Source organism: Stegodyphus dumicola, chromosome 7 (genome assembly GCF_044657685.1).
Source record: "Stegodyphus dumicola isolate Sdum_Otavi_A_Nest chromosome 7, ASM4465768v1".
Lineage (NCBI taxonomy): Eukaryota > Metazoa > Arthropoda > Arachnida > Araneae > Eresidae > Stegodyphus > Stegodyphus dumicola.
Genome location: NC_140774.1, coordinates 29,822,782 through 29,849,709, shown reverse-complemented (window position 1 = coordinate 29,849,709; position 26,928 = coordinate 29,822,782). Strand labels below are relative to the sequence as shown.

The window sequence follows — 26,928 nt, the reverse complement described above, 5'->3', positions numbered from 1 at the left end:
CTTAATATTTATTTATTTACTTTATTAAACATTTCTTTCAATGTAAGTTGTTTAAGTTGCTTTGTTTTATGAGATAATACTTTCTCTTTAATTCTATAAACAGACATAATTTCTTGTTCAGTTACAAAGTTCCGCTGTTCAAGTCCCGTAATTGCTGTGCCGAGAATACCGACTAACTTGTCAATCGAAATTTTTTCGTTTTCACTAACCTCTCTGTCACCTTTTTCATGTCTTTATCCATTTTTTGATGCAATTCCACTTTTTGTTTGATAGACATCGGAACATACTTTCGTTTTGTAGATCCTTTGGGAGCTCCAGTATCGGAAATTCTATTTGACATAATCGAAAGTTCAAGTTTACTTTTATAAAATTGCTCTTACAGTCTGCAAAAAATAATAAGCCGGAAATAATTCGAAGATTAAGGAACAACGCAATCATCAACATTAACTGAAATAGATAATTTTAGCATATACTGTTCGTTATACATAAAACGCGCACGCGAAAACGTATTCTGCGCTTGCGCACGCACATATGCGCAGTCGTAAAGGTCTTACGCGCATGTCTCAATGCGGTGCATGCGCAGAAAATTTTTAGCTTTGAGGTCCGGATTATAGATCATTCCGGATTATGGGTGTCCGAATTAACGACTTTTGACTGTATTACTAAGTTTTAAGAATGGAGTCCCTCCCATAGTCTATCATATGTCTATGGGATCTACCAAACAATGAGGATGATGTTATTAGTTTCTTACAAGAGTATAATATATTGTCAAGTAACTGTTAGAGTGTTTTAACTTCCACGAAATGAAGTTTTATTCAATTCAATCCAAAAGCATGTGGCAATGTTCAAAAATCATGGTATTTGTGGGAATGTGATTTGGCAGCTGGTTTGTAGCAAGTAGATTGCCATTTGTTACAGACATCAGATTAATCTATCTCTGGTATATGGAGAAGGCATCAATAAAATTTTACATAGAAGAAATCAAAAATAGTGATATTACTGTTATTAGATTGAATTATATTGGCTGCATTCTGCTGCCTTAGTGGGTTTTGGGGTTGTTTACTGGGAATTAAAAACCTTTCTCTTTACAGTGCCAAACCAAAAACGCCATGCCTGGTAAGTACAATAAAAAAAAATAAAATAAAAAAAATAAAAAGAAAAGGAACAACCAAAAAAATTATGTTCTGTTTCTTTAACCACCTATAAAACAAATGAAATCCAAAAAGCTGATTTTGAGATTTTCAGAGTGATGGCAGTGGTGGCAGTAGAAAGTTGTAGCTCAGGATAAAAAGACCCTGTGACTTTTAAAAGTGATTGCTAAATATTTTCTGCCCCCAAAAAGGGAACTATATTAAATTATCACCAAAGTTAGCCAATCCTTCTCCATTAAGATGCAAGTACTTATTTACTTTTGTAACCAAAAAAGTACAAATGCTTATTCAAGAAGTTTGTCTTAATTTGCATTTATAGCAATGATGACGTTTTGAAGTAGTTTTGACTTTAAAAGCTCCCACTGTGAGATTAAAATCTTCAAAATGAAAAGTTACTAGCATAACTACATTATAAGGCTTTTAATATTTTTTCTGTCAAATTAAAAAAAAAAATTTCAGAATTTTGCATGTTCGTTTGTGTTTGTTTGTGGCTTATCCTGCCCAGTCCACAGAAATTTCAGATCAGGTTCATGAACCCGTGGATTACAGAACCCTGAAGAAAACTCCAGGAGAGCAATTGGCTCCTCAGCCAACCAGTGCAAGACAAGGTATGGGCAGCAGTGGCTTAGGTCAAGTTGCATTTCAGCCAGAAGGGATAGACTTTAATGCGCGACACAAAATAAAGAGTGTGCAGATAATAGAGCGCAGCCTAGCTAGAGCCTTTTGTTCAAATCTGTTTCTTGCGTCTGTTAGGGCAATGCTACAGTGGTTACCAGTTACCTCTTGTGTGTGGGCACAAGGTGTTGATTTCTAATCTTATGACGGCGAATCTTATCTGCGAAGCAAGTTCCGAGAAAGGCCCACCAGCAGCCGAGCGGTAAAGTCGCTGTAGTTCAGTCCGAGGTTTGAATCCCACGAACGGGCTGGCTGCATGGGTGTTTTCGTGGTTTTCCCCATGTGTAACATGTATGCGAGCCAGTTTCCCTTAGAAAGCCCTCCACGAAGGCATCCCTCCCCTTAGGCAGATAGCCCTAGTGTGCTTTGCCATAATTAAATACACACCAAGTTCCGAGAAAGAAAGATGGCTACTACCAGGGGTACTCTTAAGGCTTCTGGCTGGCCAGTCCATCTGCTATCTCATTACCACAAACCTCCACATATGAAAGGCACTCATTGAAAAAGTATTTTATTATGGACATTCAAACAAACCAAATGCTAGGTAGTATTTAAAGTAGTTTTCTCTTCATGTTTCCTCAGATCAACCAAGTACTGTATAGATTTTTGGTTATCACTCAGAATCCAGATCTCAGTATTGATTCCCTCACTGACACAATATTGCCTCCCCAATAGCAATGAGCAATAGTTAGGGTTTCTCTTAGAAATCTTAATTCCATTCCCTTTCCGGATAAATATTCTGCTATCTTAGATACCGCCGTCATCCCTGCTACCATCAGTATAAATTAAAAAAGCATCACCGGGGATTTTATAAATAGCCTCCAAAGCAAGCTGTCTGAGATCTACAAAGCTTTGTTAGTATAAGAACAAAGTTTGGTCCTAAGGAAAGATCATTGACTTAGCTCATTAAAAAATAATAAGAATTGATAAGAAATTAGAATTGTCACATTTTGCTTAAAAGGAGGAGGGGGGATTTTTATGGGTGTATTGCATAGATATTCTGTAATTGTATATTTTGAAGATTTTATTTTGATGTAAGGCATCATAATGAAAGCAGTATGATGTGATGCCAAGTGAAGATGACATATGAATAAATTATATAAATTAATATAATAATTAAAATATTCAACATATTGTATCTTAAAAAGAAATCATATTTAGATAAGATATATGATTAAAGCTTTTTCCAATGTGTTACAACAAGGTACTAAATGCTGTTTATAAATAATTTAACTTATAGGTCGAATATATCGATGCCTGTTCACTGGCTCTTTGACCTCAATTTTAAGCCTACCGTTAGACATGCTTTCTACGTAAGTATTTTATAGACGTACTTTTTGCATAAGAATTTTAATTCAACTTGCATTTTTGTATATATTATTGATAAATTCTATTTATGAATTTTAATTTATTTTTAATATAAATAATTATAAAAAGGCATATAATGTGATTTATATATAATTTTATATATGTTGAATCTACCAAATAATATATATATTGAACCTAAATACTGCTAATGGCAGTTAAAGGTGTTTAGGTGTTTTCCTTCCTCCTCCAAACATATAAGAATATATTGCTTAAATAGTGATAAAATGCTGAATGAGTAGATCTAGAATTTTAAAGATTCCATCAGATTGGCTTAATATTAGTGGTTAATTTTCATTTCAGCATAATAAATAAAAAGCTTTTATTTTAGCTGAAATGAAAAGCTTTTTAATTTAGTATTGAAAATATTTTATTGTTTCAATAACATCGTGAATTTGATTGTTAAAAAAATCAATACTGTTAAAAAATTATCAAGTTCAAAGAATATTTTAAAGCTAGTAATAATAAAAGTTTTTGTGATATATTTTTTTGGAATGAGTAGCCTTTTCCTTCATGCACATGATTTTGTAAAAATTGTGTGAAATGTTTCAGTTGACAGTCTAATAAAAGTCAGAAAAAATATTTCTAAAAGTCATTGCATACTAGAAATATTAATAATTTGAAATTCTTGTTAGTTCACTTAATATCATTTGTGATTTTTGATATTTTTGCAGTCCTTGATCTTAATATCTATTCTTCATATTAAATTTATTCTCTTTGACATTCTTGTTTCGTTAGTTCAAAATTATTTTTGTTTTCTCTTATGTAATTAAAAATTGAAAGTTGTAGAGGGATGATTGTAGTTCTGATATAGGTGGAATTTCAGATATTTTACTTTCTCAAATCTGTAAGTTCAGGATTTGAGAAATTGGATGTACTCATGATCCAGTGTATGTACCATGTCATCATATCAACATGTAATTTTAGCAGACAGTAATGTTGTTGATGTCCATGATTGATTTTAATTGGTGGATAGACTACAAAAACTATTAAAAATTCTGCAAAGGTTAATCAATTAAAAAAAGGAGCTTATAAATATTTTGAAAGAGGGATATATAGAATATGGTGATTAATATATATATATATATAAAAGAAGAAAGACATTGCTGAAGAGTTCTGTCCCCATCAAATTTAATGTCATGAATCTTGGTCTGTGTTGTGAAACAATTATTTTTATTGCTGTGATGAAATTTGCAGATATTTGCAAAATGCCATTTCAGAAGGTGAAAACACTTTTGTTAGATCAAGAAGTCAGAAACTTTCAAATAATTGTCTTATAGAGAAACAAGTGAGCTGCAACTGATATATTTTATATCATATAAATCAACCTTATATATCATATAAACTTTTTCAGATGCCATTTCAGAATGTGAAAACACTTTTGTTAGATCAAGAAGTCAGAAACTTTCAAATAATTGTCTTATAGAGAAACAAATGAGCTGCAACTGATATATTTTATATCATATAAATCAACCTTATATATCATATAAACCTTATATGATATATAAGGAATGGGTTGATTATATCCTAAAGGGTTATATCTTAAAAGTTGGACCCTGAAGGGTTGATTATATCCCTTATATGAATATAAGGGATATAATCAACCCTTTAGGATGGGTGTATTGTAAATGCATCAGTACTTAATCCTCTTACGTAATGACATACCGCTTAGTGCAACTCACCTTGGAGAGGGTGTGTTGTTGCTGTAGTACAATATCGTAAGATAGTGTATTTTGCGTGGCTAAGTTTTAAAAAAATTCATTAAAAGTATTTTTTATCACTTGTTTTGATTTTTTTCTGTAATGGTGTCTAACAGTAATATAATCACAAATATAGAATATGAAGATATTCTGAAAAAAAATTTAATTATAATCTAAATGTAAAATAAAATATTTGACTCATCTTTATGACACGTAAAAAAACTTACATAAATCTATATCTCAACACATGTAAAAAATAATAAAATATATGATAAAATATTTTAGCATAAAAATAGCATGATTCGAAAAGGAAACAGTGTGTGATAATCTACTCGCTATCATTTCATTAGTTATGAAACACATTTTCAGGTTGTATTTTTTAATTATTCCCAGCAGAATAATTGATCTTAGGAATCCGCTCAAATTAGGCTCATCTGCAGGAGTATGTTGATTTTGAATGAAGATGGATTTTCACTCTTCTTTTAGTCATAGAAATTGTTAGTTTCTCCAACTAGATTAGATTATTGAAAAAAGTGGTAAAGAAATCAATTTCATTCACATAATTTTGATTTAAGTTTACTTCTGCCATTCCTGTAAATTCATAAGCAGTTACTTAACAGATTGAGTTCATGATAAAATAGCCACTGTTCTGCTAGATTTTGAGGTAAAAGCAAAATAAACTTCCAATTCATTCTCTGACAAAATTTCGGTATCAAAATCACTATTCTCACTTAAATCTAGAGTCTGTGTCAAAATAGTCACTCATGGGCTCGAATGGACACTCATGGCTTTGGCCAACCACCAACTTTGGCTTTCAGTAACCTTGAGAATCGAGTGCATGCACATGTGCAGTGTATGTTGAAGGAAAGAAAATACCTTCCTGTTAGCATGTAAAACAAAATCGGTTTAATTGTAGTATACGGTACACATGGGATTTGGCAACATTGTGAGGAACAGTAAACAGGTCATTTTGGTGCTGTCGACAATTTTCAAAATTGTGCCAAGGCATCTACTATAATTTTACCACAAAATCTTTTAAACTATTTTTTTTCTTTTTAATAAATGCCTTATTTGCCATTTTGCAGTAAAAAAAAAAAAAAAAGGAAATAAAATTGTAATCGGTCATCTAGGTTAACCTATATTCGCCAAAATATCTTGATTATTATGTGAGGGTAAGTTGAAAAATAAGTTTCCCCTGTCGACTGTGGTCAGAGTTGTGTATGAAAGTCAAAAAATAGAATGAGACATTAAAGATATGACATACCTTTATTTTTCCACATAGGTACCAAGTACATTGAGACATTTGTCATATCGCTTGATAAGCTTCAAAAAGCCCTCCAGCAAAAAATCAGGGCTTTGCATATGGAAGAAGCGTTGAATGGCTTGTTTCACTTCAGTATTGCTTCCAAAGCGCCTTCCCCGAGATTTTTCTTAAAAGCCGGAAACAGACGGAAGTCGCTTGGTGCGAGATCAGGACTGTATGGCGGATGTTGTAGGCGCTCCCAACCAAGAGTTGCAATATGGTTTTGCGTTGCCGTCACCGAATGTGGTCTGGCATTGTCATCCAACAGCAGAACGCCAGATGTGAGAAGGCCAGGCTGCTTTTTCTGAATCGCCTCTTTCAATTTCGACAGGGTGTCACAGTAGCGCGTAGCATTTGTTAGCAATTAATTAGTTCCTATATTAAAAACACATTCCGTCAAAACATTAATTGTTAAATACTTGCTTTATTCAGAAACATTACCGTCAACATTACTGCTAAAAAAACTTACAGTTCAAAATATTATCGTTCTGAAAAAAAACTGTTGTTGCCAATCGGGAAAATACATTTTAAATAAAATTAATACGTTGCGTTTACATTCGGGCATCCTGACTTAGTTACGACCTTGGAACATTAAGAACTTATATTTAAAAAAATGTAAATCTTTAATATTAATGTTTATAGTTCGAAAGTCTTTAGCTGTCGTATAGATTCACCGTCGTTTTCTATTCTTTTTCCGTGTCCTAGTTTTAGTAATATGCGGCGTGTTGTTATCGTTATCCCCAGTAATGTCATCACCATCATCATCGTCTTCTTCTGATTCAGCTTGACACTGCCATGACTTTAATTGGCTCACATGAGCTGTCATACTAAAGAAATGTCCTTTCACCTTCTCTTCTAATTGAGTCACTCTATAGGTATCACTTGGTAAAACTTCTGTAATTACCAAAGGTCCTCGATACTTTTGTTGTGTTTTGGTTGATTCTCCAGTTGATTTAGGTACTCTTCTCATAACTACTATTTCTCCTCGTTCGAATGTTAAAGAATTACTTTTCTTCTTGTCATAATTTGCTTTCATTTTCTTCTGCATATCTTCAATTCTCTTTCTAGCTTCATTTTGTAAGATTACTGGATTCTCCCATTCATTTGCGTCTTCATCTGTAATCATCCTCATCAATCCGTCGTTAAATTTTGGTGAATAACCGTGAAGCATTTCGAAAAGAGTTTTATTTGTAGTCTTATTTATCATATTGTTTAGATTTCTTTTGCATTCCTTAATCTTTTTGTCCCAGTCTCTCTGATTTGGATTTTCCATACTCGTTTTAATCGTAGCCAAAATTGTTCGATTTGCTCTTTCCACCATTCCATTACCACTTGGATGCTGAGTTGAATTGAGTGTATGACTGATTCCATTATTTTGACAGTACTCTCGAAATTCCTTCGCTGTGAAACATGTTCCTCTATCGCTGATAATTTTTTCTGGTAACCCAAAATCATCTACAAAACTCTTCAATGCAACTAAAACATACTTGGTTGCAGTACTTTTCATAGGATATAAGCGTGTAAATCATGTAAAATTATCAATTATTACAAATAATTCTGTATTTCCTCTTGAACTTTTTACGAATGGTCCGAAATGATCTATATGTATAATTGCAAAAGGTCTACCAGGTCTAATTGGATGCAGTACTCCTTGTTTCTTACCACTAGGCATTCGAAACACATCGAAATGTGACGCATAACATATCGTTTCATTCCTTTAAACCAGTATGATTCCTTGATTTTGGCAACAGTTCTGTCTGCTGAAAAATGTTCCAAAAGATCGTGAAATTTTACTACAATACCTTTTCTTCTCATCGATTTAGGTATGACATATAACAATTTCTCCTTTTTCTGATCTTTCACTTTACGAAACAATCGATTATTCTTCAAGACGTAATTTTCAGTTACATATTTCTCTGCATTCGTTCTATCATTTATCTTTTTCTTTAAAATGTCTATTAATTTGCGTAATTCTGGATCTGAATGCTGAATCATAAGAATTTGTTCATCTATCGTTAGCGTTAAACAAACTTCCAAGTTGTTTTCAATTATACAGTCTAAAGTTTCTTCTGGCTGATCAACTGGCGATCGGCTCAATGCATCTATGTGACTCATTTTTTTACCTTGTCTGTGCTTTATTTCAAGATTGTATTCCTGGATCAGATTACTCCACCTTGCTATCTGAGGATTTGAAGTTTTCTTCGCGTTTAAATAAACTAAAGCTTGGCAGTCTGTAATTACCGTAAATCGGATTCCAATTAAAAATTGTCGAAGTCGTGTCAAAGTCCAAACTATAGCCATTAATTCTAATTTGCTTGAATGATAATTCTTTTCTGTTTCTGTTGTTCCTTTACTTACACAATAAACTAAATGCCACTTTCTATCTTCACCTTTTTGCAACAGCATTCCTTCCAGTCCTTTGTTGCTCGCGTCTGTGTGCACTTCAGTCTCTGCTTCAGGATTATATAATGATAGTATTGGTTCATTAATTAAATGATCCTTTAAAGTACTAAATGCTTCTTGCTGATCTTCGTTCCAACGAAATGTTTCATCTTTCCTCGTCAGTCTCGTTAGAGGCTCAGCTTTCTCTGCGTATTTCGGTACAAACCTTTTAAAGAAACTTGTAAGACCTAAAAATTGTTTAACTTCATGTTCATTGGTTGGTTTAGGAAAGTTTAATATGGCTCATACTTTTCTTGGTCCAGGTTGCATACTGTTTGATTTTATTAGAAATCCCAAATACTCAACTTCATCTTTTCCAAATTCGCATTTTGTCAGTTTCAATGTCAGCATTGCTTCTCTCAATTTATCAAACACTTTCCTAAGTTTTTCCATCATTTCTTCCCAAGATTTAGCCGGAATTAATATGTCGGCCAAATAGCACAAAACTTCTTTATTAAGCAATGAACCTAAAACTTGATTCATAAGTCTCTGAAATTCTGCAGGTGCATTAGCTAACCCAAAGATCATACGTTCAAATTGACCAGTATCATCTGGAGTGATGAAAGCTGTTTTCAGTTTCGCTTCTTCAGTTAAAGGAATCTGCAAGTATCCATGAGCTAAGTCCAATGTAGTGAAAACTTTACACTCACTAAGACATTCAAGAAGATCATCTATCCTAGGGAGTGGAAATTTATCTTTAACAGTTTGCGAATTCACCTTTCTATAATCTATCACTAATCGTAATTCGCCTGTTTTTTTCTTTACGAGTAAAACTTTACTAGCATACGGAGATCTTGTTTCAGTAACAATTCCATATTTCTTCCATTCATTTATTATCTTCTTTATAGAAGCACGCTCTTCGGCATTGGTTTTATACAACTTCATGCAAATAGGCTTACTCCCTTCAATTTCTTTAATATCCATTTTTGTTAAGTTTGTACACCCTAATTCCTCCATATTTAATGCAAAACAATCTCGATACTCATTTATCAAATGTAAAACTTCCTGTTTTCTTTCTGGCGTAGTATTGTTATTAACTTTAATTTCTTCTAAAGTAATCGGTCTCCTAAACTTCTTAATTTCATTTATTATCAGTATTTCCTTTTGAGTTGAATTTTCAGTTTTCTGATCTGAACTTGGCTCAACTAATTCTGCTACTTCCGCTCTACCGATACATTGATTCTCTTTCAAAATTAGTTTTCGATCGCTGTAGTTAGTGACTGGTATCACTGTTTCTCCCAGTATTACTTGCAATAATGAGCCTAACTCATCTTCCGATCCACTTATTAAAACATAACCGTTATTTATTTCATCAGTTTTAACTTTCACGAAATTAACCATATTACTTTCGATTTGAGTTTCTTGGGAAGCCTTCAGTTTAATTCGCGGAGTGTTGCTATCATTTTGCAACTGTGAAAATTGGCAGTCATTAGCATAGCGTATGTGCAAGGTATTTCCTATCTTGGCGTATGCAATATGCGGTAAATCAATTCATGTTCGACCAACTAATAAGTCGCATGGTTGCGTTTCATCTCCTACAATTAGAACTGTAATATCCTTTCCTTCCACATTATCAATCTCTAAGTTAACAGTTACTTTTCCCAATGTTCTAGCGGCTGGTTTATTCTGGTTCCCAAAACCAAACAATTCCTCCACATCAGGTTTTATAATAAGATTCAGTCTCTTAGCCGCAGACTGTTTCAATAAACACGAACTAGAACCCGTATCTATGATTGCAGTAATTTCTTCTCCATTATTAATGCGAGCATACTTTAAATATACAGCTGGTGAAACACCTGAATTCTGGTCCATGGATAAATTATTTTTAACATTTGTCAAGTCTGGATTCTTAGGCGTACACCTTTTAAAAGTATGACCCTTTTCATTACATTTCCTGCAAATAATTTCTTTTTTAGGCTGAGAACAATCCGTCGCTATATGTCCATGATCATTACAATTGAAGCATTTCGGCTCACCCTTTTCATTGCAGATGCCAGAATTATATTCCCTTTTCCTTTTGTCTGTTTTATAAAACTTATCTCTCAGATTGTATTTATTATCAAAACTGTTTTTAAAACCCACTTTGAAATTACCATCTGTCTGCATGGAATCGTTAACATTTGTCTTGAATACTGATTATAGGATCCTTCATAAAATTTAGAACCAGATTTGGGCTTAGAATTATTCCTAAAAGTTTTATTTTCTATTTGAAGTACTTTTATCCCTGCCCGAATATTTTCATATTCATCTAGTTTTTCAGCTAACTCTTCAGGATTAATGAATTTAGACCAATCATCAATGAAATGGTCTCGGATAGCAGCGGGGACCCTCTTCTTTAATTGATCAGTAATAATAAGTTGTTTTAAAGAGTCAAAATCTGTTACATTTAATCCAGCAAGCCACTCTTCAAAATAATTTTTTAATTCAAACGTGAAGTCCTTCCACTTATTACGCAAAGTTTTAATATGATCAACGAACTTTTGCCGAAACTGTTCGGTGCTTAACTTAAATTTTCTCAGTAGCAGTTGCTTAATGTGCTTATAGTCGTTAGCTTTCTCTTCTGATTCACGGGCAATTAATTGAGTTATTTCATAAGGCAATAGACCCAACAGCTGAGAAACCCAGTTTTGTTCTTCTAACCCAATACGTCGTGCCTGTCTCTCAAATAAAACTAGATAAAAACTTATATCACCTTCATTCAAATCATACTTATGCATTAATTTACTCATATCATAAATATTACTTCTACTAACATTAGAAGGAACAGAATCATTTACATTACTACTTCTGATTTCCGTTTCTATTTTTAATTTTTCAAGTTCAAATGCTCTTTGCTTATCTTTTTCTTCCATTTCAAATGCTCTTTGCTTATCTTTTTCTTTTTCTAAAATTTCTAACTTTTCCCTGTCTAAACGATCATTTATAATTCTATTTAGCATTTGTTTAGTAAAGTCTTCGTTATAATTCTTACTATTCAAAATCATATCTCTTAAGCCTACAATTTTAATATCAGAAGGGACATCTACATCAAGTTCCAAAGCAAGTTCTTTTAAATCACATTTTTTGCCTCTTGCCAAATAAGCCATCTTAGACTTCAATTTTCAAATAATAATACAATAATTATACTTAAGTTCTTTCCGTTTAATACTTAGACATAACATAAACAGTTTATAAATTCACGTACCTTTCTACTTTCAGTTTTGGCGAGCTTCCGCATTCAGTTTAGGCTTAGCGTACGTTAAGGCAATACGTTGTTAAATCTAGATAATAATTCTAGTTTATCCCACTTCTGAAATGTTAGCAATTAATTAGTTCCTTTATTAAAAACACATTCCGTCAAAACATTAGTTGTTAAACACTTGCTTTATTCAGAAACATTACCGTCAACATTACTGCTCAAAAAACTTACAGTTCAAAATATTATCGTTCTGAAAAAAACTGTTGTTGCCAATCGGGAAAATACATTTTAAATAAAATTAATACGTTGCGTTTACACATTGATGGATCCAACCTCCAAAAAGTCCAGCAACAAAACTCCTTGGGTGTCCCAGAAAACTGTGAGGAGTACTTTACCTGCAGAGGGAGTTGTCTTGAACTTTTTCGGACAGGTGATGACGGATGTTTCCACTCCATAGATGCGGCTTTCGATTCTGGCGTGAAATGGTGGACCCACGTTTCATCCCCTGTCACAATCCGAAACAGAAAGTCATTGCCATCTTCATGGTAACGCACGAGATGTTCCAGGCTGACCCCCATGCATTGTTTCTTGTGTGTCGAGGTCAATTGTCGGGGCACCCATCGTGCTGACACTTTTCTGTATCGAAGAATGTCGTGGAGGATGTTTTGAGCTCGCTCATGTGAGATTCCAAGTTCTTCCGCTACTTCATCGATGGTGATACGGCGGTTCGCTCTAATCATGTCATCCACCTTCCTGACATTTGCATCTGCAGTGGCCGTGTGCGTCTGTCCAGCTCTCGGTACGTCCTCCACTTGCTGACATCCATCACTGAAAGTGGCGACACCATCTCCACACCATTTGCTTCGGCATCACACCTGGCCCATAGACTTCCACGAGGCGGTTATGAATTTCTGTTCCTGATACTCCACGTGCCCGTTCATAGCGGATAACCGCTCCCACTTCCTCCTTTGACTACGAATTCTAAACGCACCTTCTCTCCATACCTACCGGGGCTCAAATGAGAGGCTGGTCTCTGCTTTGCGCAGGCACTGCAACAGCGCCATCTGCTTGATTTGCAGTGACCTCTACCCAATGGTGTATCGATGACTTGCGCATTTTCCTGCTGTGTCGCCTTTTGCCCATAGCCGTTCAACGCTTCTTCCATATGCAAAAGCGTGAATTTTTTTAAGCTTATCAAGCGATATGGCAAATGTCTCAATGTACTCGTACGAGAATAATAAAATAAAGGTATGTCATATCTTTAATGTCTCATTTTATTTTTTGACTTTCATACACAACTCTGACCACAGTCGATAGAGGAAACTTATTTTTCAACTTACCTACGTAATTAACTTTATTTTCATGTTATTCGTACCATTCACTGTGGCTTCTTCCCTCTAAATTTATTTATCATTAATTAATAATATTTTCAAATTTCAGGCAAATTTCTCTGACATTATCCTGAAACTAATTCTAACAGTATGATGACATATTATCATGAAATTTAATGCACATATTTTTTGCTTATGTATGCTGCTAAATAAATATAAAATAATTTGGCAATGAATTTGTTTTAAAATTTCATTAAATAGATTTCTTTCTTTCATTTAGCTGCAAAATATCTAAAAAAAAATGACATTTTTTAATCCAGACTGGCAGATTCTAATCTCAATCTTCAGTGGAGAAAACAATTCCTAGCATAGTTATCATAGCAATACTTTGGAGATTATATATATGGCAAAATTTTGTGTTGTTTGTGTGGTACTATAATTAATTTATCTCTCAGCTCAGCCAACATGCACTACATAAATAGACTGAAATTTTCTTAAAACACACTGGGAAAAGTCAGGGAATTTCATTCTCCTGTTTGAGTGGCAACCCTGTAACATGCATCCTTTAAATTCTAATATAATACTTGAAGTATTAAGCTATTATTAAAATAGCTTGCTGATTGTACTGAACTTTCAATTGTTAGCTAAGAAAAATGCATATTCAGCAAATTCCAGAACTTAACACTCCTCCTCACAGAAAAAACAAATTAAGCATAGATTATTTTGTTAAATGGTGAGAATCCAAAAAGGTATCTTGGTGAAAGGATGTAGGGAAACATAGATTAGCATTCAATAAATTAAAAAACGCCAAACCTTTTGCTTTGGCAATGAAATTGTGTGAAAATTTCTGTGTATGCATGCATGTGTGTGTATCACATTAATATTCTGAATTATTTGAAATTATTTCAAATTTTCACTCCAAGGTAGTTTTCAGGATTTTTGAAATCGAGTTGCAATCATCAGTAGTTTTAGTTATCATTTGAATTTTCTTTCATATGTTTTCCATCTGATGTATGTATTCCTAAGCATTTGTTAAGTGTTAGGATTCTATCTGATTTATTGATCTTTGGAATCCATAGATCATAAGAAGGAGACGCTTTTTTGCAGAAATATTAAGTTTATTCTGATATCAGTATAAAAATTCTACATACAAATTTTATGTACATAAACTTAGAAATGTCTGTGAGAGATAAAAAACCCTAGGTATACTGCTTCTGCATTTAGTTCCATCATGTGCATCTGCAATATTTGTTTAGAAAGCCTAAATGATTCATATGTGAGTAGTCTTTTCCATGTCGTAAATCGCAGAAGGAGCTAGGTACATTTTCCCCTTTAAATGTGAAGATGGTGTACCAGACATTATACTAAGAATACATGCCTTCATGCATTTGAGTACTTTTGTGTTTCTTTGATATTAAAAAAAAAATCCTGTAGCTAATGAAATTTTCTTTTTTCAGAGAAAACATTCTATCTGATAGTCTGTATGGGTGTTGTGTGGTGACTTGCACTTTATGCGCCTTCATCAGTCTGGTATGGCTTAGAGAGCAAATTCTTCATGGTGGTGGACCAGAGTGGCTTGACCATGAACACGACCATGAACACGACCATGATGCTATACATGTAGGAATTTAAAACTATATATATTTAATTTGAAATAGCATATATGATTGTATTTTTTGTTTTATTGTACACTTTAAACTGGTTCTAAGATTTATTATGTTCTAATGCTCAATGCTGAAATTATATACTTCATATGATATTCATTCTTTGCTGTATGTGTCCATTGGAAATCTAATTTAATTCATTTAGCTAAAATAATCAGCTAGACTCATAGTGCATGATTTAAGCCAAATTGCACAATTACGTGCCAAATTCATAGTTAAAATTGCATTTAATAATAACAATTCTTGCAGTTTTGGTAGTAATTATTTCGTGAATGTTAAAATAAAATTATAGTGCAGGGTTCATACAGTCCTTACAAGTACTTTCTGAGGTTTTTGGAAACGCTTTTGTGTCCTTAAAAGTCCTTAATTTTACTCATCTGACATTTATGACTTCAATTTTGAATGTGAATTAACATTTTGAAGGAGTAAGTTTTGATTCATTGAAAAATATATATTTGATGGGTTATCATTTGAATTCTGTTCTACTTCTTAGTAGGGCACAAGGCCCTGCTTCAATTGAAACATTAAACACTTTGAAATTATTTCTTTTTTGAGAATGAAGACTTCAGAAAATATTACATAATATCCTTGTTTTTTTTTAAGGTATATTTTCTTTTATTATGCTGTACTAAATTTGGCAATTTCAAGATCAGTTTGTTGTGCACACACAGAATTTTTTATATGGATATTTCTTTTATGAATTTTTCTGCGATTTTTTTTTTTTTACAAGCATAGTAAAATTGATAAATATCAATAAAATAACTATACAGATAAATTTTACAAAATTGGCCTTATTCTTGAATTTGTTTTATAGTTATGCAAATATCAGATTATGTTTAATAATAATAATGTATCCTACTTAGAGTTTTATTTTTATTATTTATTTGCAAAATAAAGTTCGGGTATAGACAATTGCTTGTATTTATTCAGTTCTCTTTGCTGATAAATCGTTAATTTTTTTTTAATTAATGGTACTTAAAAGTCTTTCTTTCTTTAGCATAGGATTGCAATAATTTTCAAAAAAGTTAAGCCATCGTAAAGAAGTAATAAATATAAGAGTTTGTAAAAAAAAATTAGGCATATTTGATTATTTTTTTTTAATTTTATAAATAATATTACTCTTTTGTATTTTGTTTTGTCTTCCAGCAACATGTTATTGATCATCATCATCATCACCACATAGAATTTGCCAATAATAACGTGCAAGCAAATGCACCTCCTCCTGTTCCTGAAAATGTAGATGATGATGGTAATGAAGGCAACAATGCTCAGGGTAAATAATTTTTATGTTAATACCATATGTAATTTTCTCACAAAATATTTTCTGCATTTCATGAAAAGCATACACATTTTAAATAAGCTACACTTTGAGGTGTTTTAAATTTGTGATTCTGCATATTGTCATTTAATCCCAAGAGAGAAAAAGAACATTTTAATTATTGTATATTCAGGCATATAACATGCACTTTCAATACAAAAAATAAAAGATCAAAATTTATGAATGTGCATTGTATTCCAGGTATAGAAATGATACATTTAAACATGAGGAATGAGCATTAAAAAAATGCTGTTTATTTAAAAGAAGTGGCATACCACATGAACTTAAAAATTTTGGTTATCAGATAACATGAAAAAATCACCATATTAGTCATCAGTTACTCGCTTCTGGATGTCTGGCCCACTTTAAGGCAAATAAACATATACAATACAAAGTCCGTGATCTGTCCAATATCAAAGTACAATATCTGGAATGATTTAAAATTCAGACCTCAAAGCGACCACCAACTTAATTATTAAAATAAATAAATAAAAAAAATTTTGTGTGTGTGTGCACTTTACACATGTGCATTTGATGCCACCCAGCATGCATAATGAAACATGTGGAGAGTCCTGATTCTTAATTTCACTTCAACACTAAGTAAAATACCTCGTTATTGAAGAAACGATCATTTTAGCATAAATTTGTATGATCAAAAATGTGGCCCCATAGCTACGTGTATCTGCTTAGCATACTACACCTCAAACCGAAACATCCTACATGGAAACATCATTGATTTTACATGTACTAATATTTTATATCCCTGACGCCAACCTAGCGAATCATTATTTATTATATTTTGCTTTTATCACCGCATATTTATCAACACATTACAACTTGAGTAATGATTCATGTAACAACACCTAAACAGTTTTTTTTTTTTTTTTTATATTAGTAATTGAACAACAAAGAGTATGGTAACCTTTCATGTTGACATTGTACTTGGCGATGATTGCAGCTTTGAGTTAAATGTGCTAAGAATTGTTGACAGGAAAAATTTAACAAAAATATCTTTCCATATGCTAAAAATAGATTTTGTTAATGATACTCATAGGCCAAAAGAGCTATTTGAATTAAGAATAACTGATGTGTTATTTGCAAAAACCCAGAACCAGCGCCAGAGCTCGTATGGCCACATCGAGCAGCAGAATTTAGGGAAGACAAAGCGAGGCACTTGGTAGCCTGCAGAGATTGCATCAGTCAGATTTCTAGTGCCAGCCCTCGGTAAGCCTTAAATATATCTGGGAATCTATTTATTCAGGACTCGGATAAGCCTTAAGCATGTGCAAGGAATAAGCGTAAGTATAATAAATAACTAAAGTAATACATTTCAGGTTTAATTGTCTCTGAGTGTCATAGAAGCAAGATAAATTTTAGTGGAACAAGTTGTCTTTAGTTGCCAATCTCATGATACATAGCCAAATATGTATAGTGAACGGTAGCTAAATTTTATGATGATAGCCACGAATCTGAAGGTTTTCGAATATCGCAAACTAAAGGTTAAATTTTCTAACAGATTTAGTAAAGAAATATGGAGAAGCGGTAATAAATGAAGATATAAAATGAGTTTTTCATTGGGATGACAATGCTCCTCAATCATCAATCAGTTAACAGATGGCAAAATCTTTAGTATGCTTTTAGATCCAGAAAACACCACTACCGATAGTGAAGAAAGTGATAGCAAAGTTACTGAAATGAAAAAATGTCGATTGACAAGTTAATCGGAATTCTAGACACAGCAGTTGCAGGACGTCAACATTGGAACTTTGTAACTGAAGAAGAAATTATTTCTGTTTATGGAATTAAAGAGAAAGTATTAGCACAAAAAAATGAAGCAACTTAAACAACTTACATTGAAAAAAATGTTTAATAAAGTAAACAAATAAATACTAAGCTTTTTTTTTTTTTTTTTTTTAAATTTTGGTACCCTTTAGATCATAAAAGCTCTTTATTTCATAAATTACAATTTCATATTTTCAGTTGTATAATTTCTGCATGCCATCTTACTAGATTTAAATTGATGATCTAATATCCGGAAAAATCCCAAATCTGGAATCACGCAAGTCCGGATCTCGAACTTTATACTGTATTATTTCTTGTTATAATTAATCCATCCTGCCACTTTTTAAGACCCAGTTCACAGCATTTTCTTCTAGGAAAAGCCATTTTGTTACTCCTTTACGCAAAGCACATTTATTCTTTGGCATATTAATTATTGCGCTTTCATTTTTTCTTTTACTCACGTATGGAGCTTTCACCAGCACCAAACATCTTTGCTGTACCAAGCATTGCTTGTCAGTTCGGTGTATTATTATTTGAAAGACTAGGACAAATCTTCGAATAAGTGACTTCGAAAGATAAGAGCATTGCACATGTATTTTTTATGTTTCTTCATGAAGAACTGGGTGTGCACTATACAGTGAATATACCTGAAAATTAAAAAATATAGCTTGTAATTATAGATGCACATTTTATACACCAGTGCACGTTTTAGGCTGGAAAAGACAGTAATTTTTTTTAATGTTTTTATTAATTTTTACTTCAAATTATGATGTGTACTAAAAATCTTAATGGTATCTTCTGATCAGATCTTTTTTGTTATCTTTGAGAACATGCTTAATACTCAGATTCCTTTTGCTAATTATTTAAATGAAATGATTAATTTTGGCCAACTTAGAGATATTGTGTCAACATCTTGTTATTAAGCATGATAGTGCTTAGTTTTTGCTTAATTTTTAATTTATTTAGCTTTTTTTACATTACACAATATAAGATCATTATAATACATAGTACTTCTAATAATGTATAATCTTAGTAATTGCTGTATATACATCTTATAATTTTTCAATTTAAAATCTTAATAATGTTCAGTATTGTTTTTGAGAATGCCTTTTAATATGTAAATTATGTAGGTTTAAACTAAACACTGGTGTTTAACTTACGGAGTCAACCTATATAACAGACATGGCCAAACTGCAGCTCGTGCGCTATTTGCGATCTTTTGCTGCCTGAAATGTGACTTGTTTCGAATAAATATAGTTTAATTTTTAATACAAATGGAATCTGAAATAGAAATCATGTAGTGCCATATTTATTAATCACTAATTTAATTTTTTATGTTATGTATGTAAAAATTCGATAGATTTCAAACTGTCCACTGCTGGCTTATCGTCAGAGCAACAAATACATAAAATTATAAATAATTCCATTTCTGGTAATTACTATTCTGGTTATGTTAATTTTAAACAGGTAATGGTCATCAGAATACACCGATAAAGCTAATCTAAAGCTTAGTGCTAATATTTTTATTTAATTATTCTCCTTAATATTTTTTCTCTCAAGTTAATTTTATTTTATGCAGTATTTCCTTGCATTCCTGTGTGATCCCATTGTTCACAACAGTTGTGATCCACTTGGAAGATTTGTTATTCGTTGTACGGTACTAATTTTTTTGTCTTTAAATGGCGGAAGTAATTGATGAAGAAACCTGTTTCACCTTGCAATCTATATAGAGCTCTTTTAATCTGGGGAAGAATTTTACTAGGATTTTGTTTTTGGTAGAGTGAACAATCAGCTTCTTACTTTTACTTGGTTAGGAGATTTATCTCAATTTTCTGCAGAACTCTTTCAAAATTAATATTCTATTGCTAAGCATGTCAGATATTTTTATGCAGTTGTTTCACATATTTCTCACCCATTCACAATAATATGCTTAAGGAATACTTTTCCCATATGAAACTCTATCTTTCGTAATAATTCCTTGTTAATCCTAGGCAGAGATTATAATTTATTTTACCAATAGTTATGCATGCTGAAATATTTGGAGTAATGAGAATAATCGTTGGTTTGACTAGCAGAAACACTGGTTTGACAACGATTTAAATTTAAGACAAAATCTTTTATTTCACATTTTATCAAATATTGTTATTCCATATAGAGATCTTTCACTTTAATCATCAAATCTTTATATCAGTAATGTTGCATAATGTTGCATCAAGCAATGAGGGATCAACAGAACACAAACATCTCTCTTCTCCAAAGTTTCTGTCAAAATTGGCATATTGATATCTGTAAAATCTCTTTAGTCTGTGATATTGTCTCATATTTTCATTTTCTTGTTTTATGACCTTTCTTTCTTTCTACTTTAGAGGCATTTTGCTGCACTAGGTTAGAGTCACCAGTAAGTTAGAGGCATTACTTAAAAGTCACCAGTAACTATTGTCCTGGGTTAGAGGCATTTTGCTGCCTGACATATCTAAAATTTTTCACCCCTTAGTACTGTTGCTCTGCAGCTGCACCGGTTGCCCCAGCTCTGATGCCAGCTTTACATTTCTTTTTATCTGTTGATATTTTTGTCTTCCTAATTTTTGATCATCGTTTATGTCTGCCACAGGCTTCATGAAAGCTCAGTAGCCAAAAAAAAGTTGTACAATGATTCACTGCCTGATCACTACAAATTTCTACAAATCAAAAAAATAATGTGAAATTTTGCTCTCATAAACATTTATTTTTAAAGTCTGATTGTGTATTTTCTTAAGTATCCTCTGCTTACATACTCCGTTTCAGACTCCATTTGAGATTTATTTTCTGTACACAGGTTAGGTAACCCAATGGAAAGTTGTACTTAATATTCATTAGGCTGATAATAATTTAATTTAAACTTTCTTCTGAGTTATTTTACTTAGAAATTCAAAATGAGTAAGTCATTTGACTGCCTTTATGGGTCCCACAGTTGGAATAGTGGATCTGTTTACCTATTTGGCAAGAGCTTAGGAACTAAACTATTGTGCCGAAGTCTGGCCGTGTTACAAAAGGCCTCCACACTGAACAGCTGTGCATGTCCCTAGAAATATGAGTTACGCATTCATGTTATATCTGCATTTGCGAGATAATTCATTATAGTAGTGACAGGTATGTTATCTTTTTGTAACATTAGTTTTGATTTTCCATGTATTTGAAAAACAGCTACATTGAAGTATTCGGCTGCTAGATGGATACAATATGCGTTCGATGAAGAATTTATATAGCCCAGCATGAAATACTAGATTTATTATCAATAGATAGTGTATATCCAGAGTTATCGTAACAATTCAAGAGGTGATTCCGAGAATTTTCAATGATGCATACGAACTTTGTAATGTATGTCCAAAATTATTGGGATGATTCGAGAGAGTTTTGAGGATTTTCAATGATTTCACTGATTGCTAAAAAATTCTGGCAGATTCCGTTGGATGCCATGGTGAAATACTGTATAAGGCAGGGCCTCCATGAGAGATACTGGTTATTCAAATCCACTGAAATTGCAATCATATTCTTTTATTGGTGAATTCTTCTATACTAAGGACCAGGAAAAATAGTTATTCCAAAGTTTTGGGGAAAATGCTTAACGATTTCTTGGGTTAGGATCCAAAGATTCAGATGATCTCAGTATGTTGGTCCTTATGTTAATTGTATTGAGGAACAAAATTACTTTTTAAGCAAAAGCCTAAACAAGTTATTGGCTTATTTTTAAATAAATATTCTTTTCTTGAATAAGTTTCTCTACAGTGTGCATTGACATGTATCATTTAGTTTATCCTTTCTAAAAGTCTGCTGATTTAAAAAAAAAAAAAAAAAAAAAAAAAATGCTAAATTTTCTTTTAAATAATGATTTGTAATTTACTCAGATAACATTTCTTATGTAATTGTAGACCAGGAAATATGCTTCCGATTAATTTTATTTCTACTAAAATAAAACAAGAGTAATTATAAATGGAAAGGTATAAAGGAAATCGGAAGAAAATATTTGGTTTCTCTACGTGAAGAAAAAATGCTCAGTTGCCCAGTACAAAAGTTACAAATTTTTATTTTCTTGGGACGTAACTTTTCTGAACACAAAGCAGTAAATATAAGATGTATTTATTCATATTTATATGTAATCATGTTAATGACATATTCATTAATTTACTTCAAGAGTTTATATTCAAAAACCTGTATCATTATTTTTGAAACAATATAAATTTGGACTTGCGGCTCTTGAAAGTTCATAAAATCTATCATGCGGCTCCCATTGCCTTGAAGTTTGGCCATCCCTGCTATATAGCATTGATGTTTAGTGCAGGTTTACTGATTTATTGATCTGGAAACTGTCAGGAGGCTAGTGGTTGAGGAGGAGAAGTATGAGATCTTTAGAATCTATCCAGGGTTCGTAGCGGTCCTTACAAGTGCTTATAAGTCCTTATATTTGAAAATGAAATGTAAAGGCCCTTATAGGTGCTTACTTTTTCTTTAAAGTCCTTATTTTTTTGTTTTTAGTGCTTATTTTTTGCTTTTAGTGCTTTTTTTTTAATCCTTTGTTTTTAATGAACACATATTTTTTCCCCCGTACCAAAGCTGAAACTAAATAAACAACTTTTTTTCCTTATATGCAACGTCAGATGGTGAATCATACTCCCGAAAATTGCTTTTCCCCCGTTCCTCTGCATTAATGTAACCTATGGTGCGCGCGAGAGTACAGACAGGTGCACGTCGTTCTATTGGCCAAAGAATTTCGAAAAGGTAGAAAATTCCGGTACATTCGGTATTCTTTTCGTCCCACCCAGATACTATATACGTTTGAATTTCTATCAAGATTTTAATAAATTTGCATTCTCGTTCCGCATAGTCAGTTCATATTCGTGTTTATTATGATCCTTATGCTTATATTATGAGCATATTTATGAATATTTATAATAATATAATTGCAGTAACTGCTGAAGTATAGATAAATTTCCAAAAATGGATGTGTTTTTACACAGATTAGCTTTCTAAGGAATAATGTTCGGAATGGCTTAAATAAAAGGAAAGTAATCGAATAGTCAAAATAATTTCATTTTCTTTGCCAATACATTATACAGTACTTAGGTTGGGAGTTTCCCCCTCAAAATCTCTAATATTGAAGCAGTGGACTTTTTTTTTTGGTGCCAATCTGGATTGAATAGGACTAAAAGTTTTTGCGGTCTACCCTACCCAAGCGAAGATTGATTCTATTCCGGAAATTTAATACAGTCTGTTGAAAATTAGAATCAGAAACACCCCAGATTAGTAAGTCTTTCTTTTCCTTTATTTAGTTTTTCTTTCTCCAAATACCGACAGGTGTTGATTCCAATTGCGTAATGCACGTATTGCGCAATAGCATTTGCGGTATTTTGCATTGATAATTAATTTTGATGTTCAGTCTGAGATTTGTTTATGAACACTTAAAAGAGTTTTACTGTGCTTTCTAAGCAGAATATTTCTCAGTTACGTTGGTTTTTATATGATGCACATATCGAAATGTCAAAATCATTTATTTAGCCTAAATTTAAATCTAAAGAATGGCTACAATCTCCCCCACTCCTCTTTTTCCAGTTACTATCTGGAAAATTCGGGAATTTCCGAGTATGCTGGTTAGTTAAGCTTTTACTGTTAAAGGATGACTGAATGAAGCAATTTCCCCTCTTCTGATTTCAGAAATGTGCCTCATTTTTACTTAAATTACTTTGCTTGGGATATATGTTAAGGGAAAACTGTTATGCAATGAAAATTTAGAAAATGTTCAGAATTTTGATTTTAAGTTAAATTATTTAAATATTAATATGAGTGGAAAATAAATTGTATTTATTATTAGGTGCCAAATGAATACAATTAATATGGCTTATTATTATTTATTTTCTATATTTTCAACTGAAATATCATCATTAAATTTTGTAATATAGTTTAGTTCTGCATAGTTTTTTTTCCCTCTCATTGTAAACTAATTCTGTAAATTGAACTGTCATTTAAAATTTAAAAAAAAAAAAAAGTTGTTTTCCATTGTTGAGGTAATGCTCATTCTCTTAATAAATATTGCATTGCTCATATTTTAAATTACAAGTCTAATTTTTCTTTTAAGGTTATGCAGTTGTGTATAATGTAATTAGACAGGTGCTTATTTGTTCCTTAAAATGTGCTTGAAAAGTGCTTATAGGTGCTTATGTTTTTAACTAAAATGTGGCTATGAACCCTGCTATCCCTATTGTGTTCTGAAATCAAACTTGTAATGGAGCTGTGCAGATTAGCCATTTTATTCAGTGTCTTAATTAAGTGTTCCATTTCAGCTGACAATATTTTAAAGAAGAAAGTAATAAACTGATTTATTAGTCCAAAGGAAAATGGCTTCTTTCATTTATTTATTTTTTTTTTAAATATTTAGTTTTCTTTCATTGATTGATTATTACCATAAGTCTTTATAATGCATATTAATCTTGCTGTAGTAATTAAATTAATAATGTATGAAAATATCCCACATATATGAGTGATTGAAATTCTTCAAGTTTAATGTAGTTATGTATTTAATGTAATTTTTTTATTTTAAGAAGTTTTGCAGTTTTTCTATCTCAGAACTCAAAATTAAACTTTATTACATGTGGAAAAGTTTTTTAAAAAAATATTTAAAACTGTGAAAAATGTTACAGTTGTGGTAAGAAATTTAATTTTAAAATTAATTCATTTAAGTAGTAAAACTGATTCATTTATAATAAAATGTTTCTCATACCTTTTCCATGTAGAAAAGACTGTGCACATAATGAAATGTGTCTGGTTATATTCTTATGATTATATGTTTCTGAAAAAACATATAGTTAAATAAAAGATATTGCAACAGGATTTGCTAATTTTTTATTAGCATTAAATTTTTCATCTAATCGCATTACTTACATTAATTAATACAGTAGAAGTCCATTAGTCCGGCATCCAACAGTCCGGAATGCCCGATAGTCCGGCATCGCTCCGGAAAATTGTAAAAATTTTGGTTTTCTCCAAAAGTGTGTCTTTAAAGCAAATAAAACCGCTCGAGAGCTATTCGGAAGTTTTCGGGGTAGTTCGAGATCATCCGGAAGCGCTCGGTATTGTTCGGAAACAATTAGCGGCCGGCTAGTCTCAGCTGTCACAACAAATTCAGGTGCAGTGCAGCTCCGTTAATCAATCACGAAGCGTCTTCGACATTTTTTTGTGCGTTGTTGTTTTGTGTCCTTTCACATCGCAGTAAACGTAACTTTTGAAACTGTTTATAAAAAAAGTGATTTTCGTTCTAACTGTACAGTGACCATATTTTCAAAACCTAAGCCTTCGAGTTCAAAAGGAGAGAAACGAAAACACGTAACACTGACTCTCAATCAGAAACTAGAAATCAAACGGCTAGAAAATGACTCAGATGCCGAAACGGAAGAAAAGGAAAAAATCAGCTGGGCAGAAGCTGCAGAATCACTAAATAAGTTTATCTCTTTTGCCGAGGCTAGTACTAGCTACAGTGCTTCAGAAATTATTGATTTCCATATCATTAGAAATAAATTTTATACTAAACGCCAAAAGTCAAGAAAACAAAAAGACATTCGTGACTTTTTTAAATCTAAGTGAAATATGTTTTACAGTATGTGTACATACATTATATGAAATGTAAAATAAATTTTGTTGTATGTATTTGTATACTGTATTTTTAGATTAATTATTAACCTAATTGTTCTTATAATTACCGCCCAATAGACCGGAATTTTCGGTAGTCCGGCACCGAGCCGGTCCCGAATGTGCCGGATTATCGGACTTCTACTGTAATTAAATTTAATCTTAACATTTTGAATGCAATTTTAAATATATGAACTTTGACATAGAATTATTGATTTCCCTTATAATATGAAGAGTAATTTATTATTTTATTTGGTCATTTTCAATCTTCATTAAGAATTAACATTGTTATACGTTACTGAATATAACACTAAAAATATTTTTGTTACAAACAAATAAAGAATTTTTATCATCACATTAATTGACAAATATGCATTTTCTGTATTGACAATATGTTTGGTTCAAATCATTTAATAAATAACAAATTCTCTTCCTAATATTATGTTTGTTTTTATGCATTTTTATTTGATTATTTTAAAATTAAAAAACAAAGCTTGAATTTATATATTTCTAGAAAAATTTTCTCACCTAACAGCTGGATATTTGATTGTTGAGTACTGGCCAGCATAAGCAATAGACTGCTACATCCAAAAAAGGAGGTATATAATTATAAAGATGCTTGCCTTCTCCAAGATTTGAACTCAGGTGTAACAATATTACAGCTTTCACCACTAGCCACCATACCAAACACTGTACCGCTTTCAGAAATGTCTAGCAAATTTATCATGGTATGAGCTGTTATATAATTTATGTTTTCTTAATGTTGGTTGCACAAATCTATTTTGAAACCTGACAGCTTCAGTTGTGTTAATATGAATGGCAAGAGATCCAGCAACACAATTGTTGGTGTTATGATTGTTCAGTGCTGTGTATGATAAATACAACTGAATGATGCATTTGAAATTTGGAGGCATAAAAGATTTTAAAATCTTTGAGTCAGATTATGTGTGTATAATTTGAATGTGAATAATGAGCTTACTGATCCATTAGTTCATCCTGGTGAATCACAGTTTGAGACAGCTCTTCTTATCCATAAGACAAAAGCATTGTGGGAAAAAATTTTAATCTTACTTCACATACTTTACCGCAGTAAGTATTGTATAATGCAGTGCATCTGATCTGACAATTTTATGGCACTTGTCATCTGACTACATTTAAAGCTCTCCAGCCCTACTGTAGCTAGATGTTGGTAAATTTTAGGATCACTTACTGAGTATGAGCTAATTATAGTAGTTGAATATTCATGAAGTGCATATTGAGTTGTTCATGAAAATACAAATCAAGAAGCAGCAACATTGATATTGTTTGTGATGTCATTGCTTTTTTAAACTTAAGATTTGTAAATATATTGCAAGTACATTCT

General features: G+C 32.1%; 1 protein-coding gene across 2 annotated transcripts in view; it reads left to right on the top strand.

Annotated features, from left to right (window-relative positions):
- LOC118183816 (E3 ubiquitin-protein ligase MARCHF6) overlaps nt 1–26,928 on the top strand; it is a 124,047-nt gene that overhangs the window by 24,316 nt on the left and 72,803 nt on the right. For both annotated transcript variants that reach the window (XM_035353423.2, XM_035353422.2), the window contains exons 5-7: nt 3,067–3,139; nt 14,603–14,765; nt 15,956–16,082. In XM_035353423.2, coding sequence (XP_035209314.2) covers nt 3,067–3,139; nt 14,603–14,765; nt 15,956–16,082 — 363 coding nt within the window. The remainder of the gene's footprint in view (nt 1–3,066; nt 3,140–14,602; nt 14,766–15,955; nt 16,083–26,928) is intronic.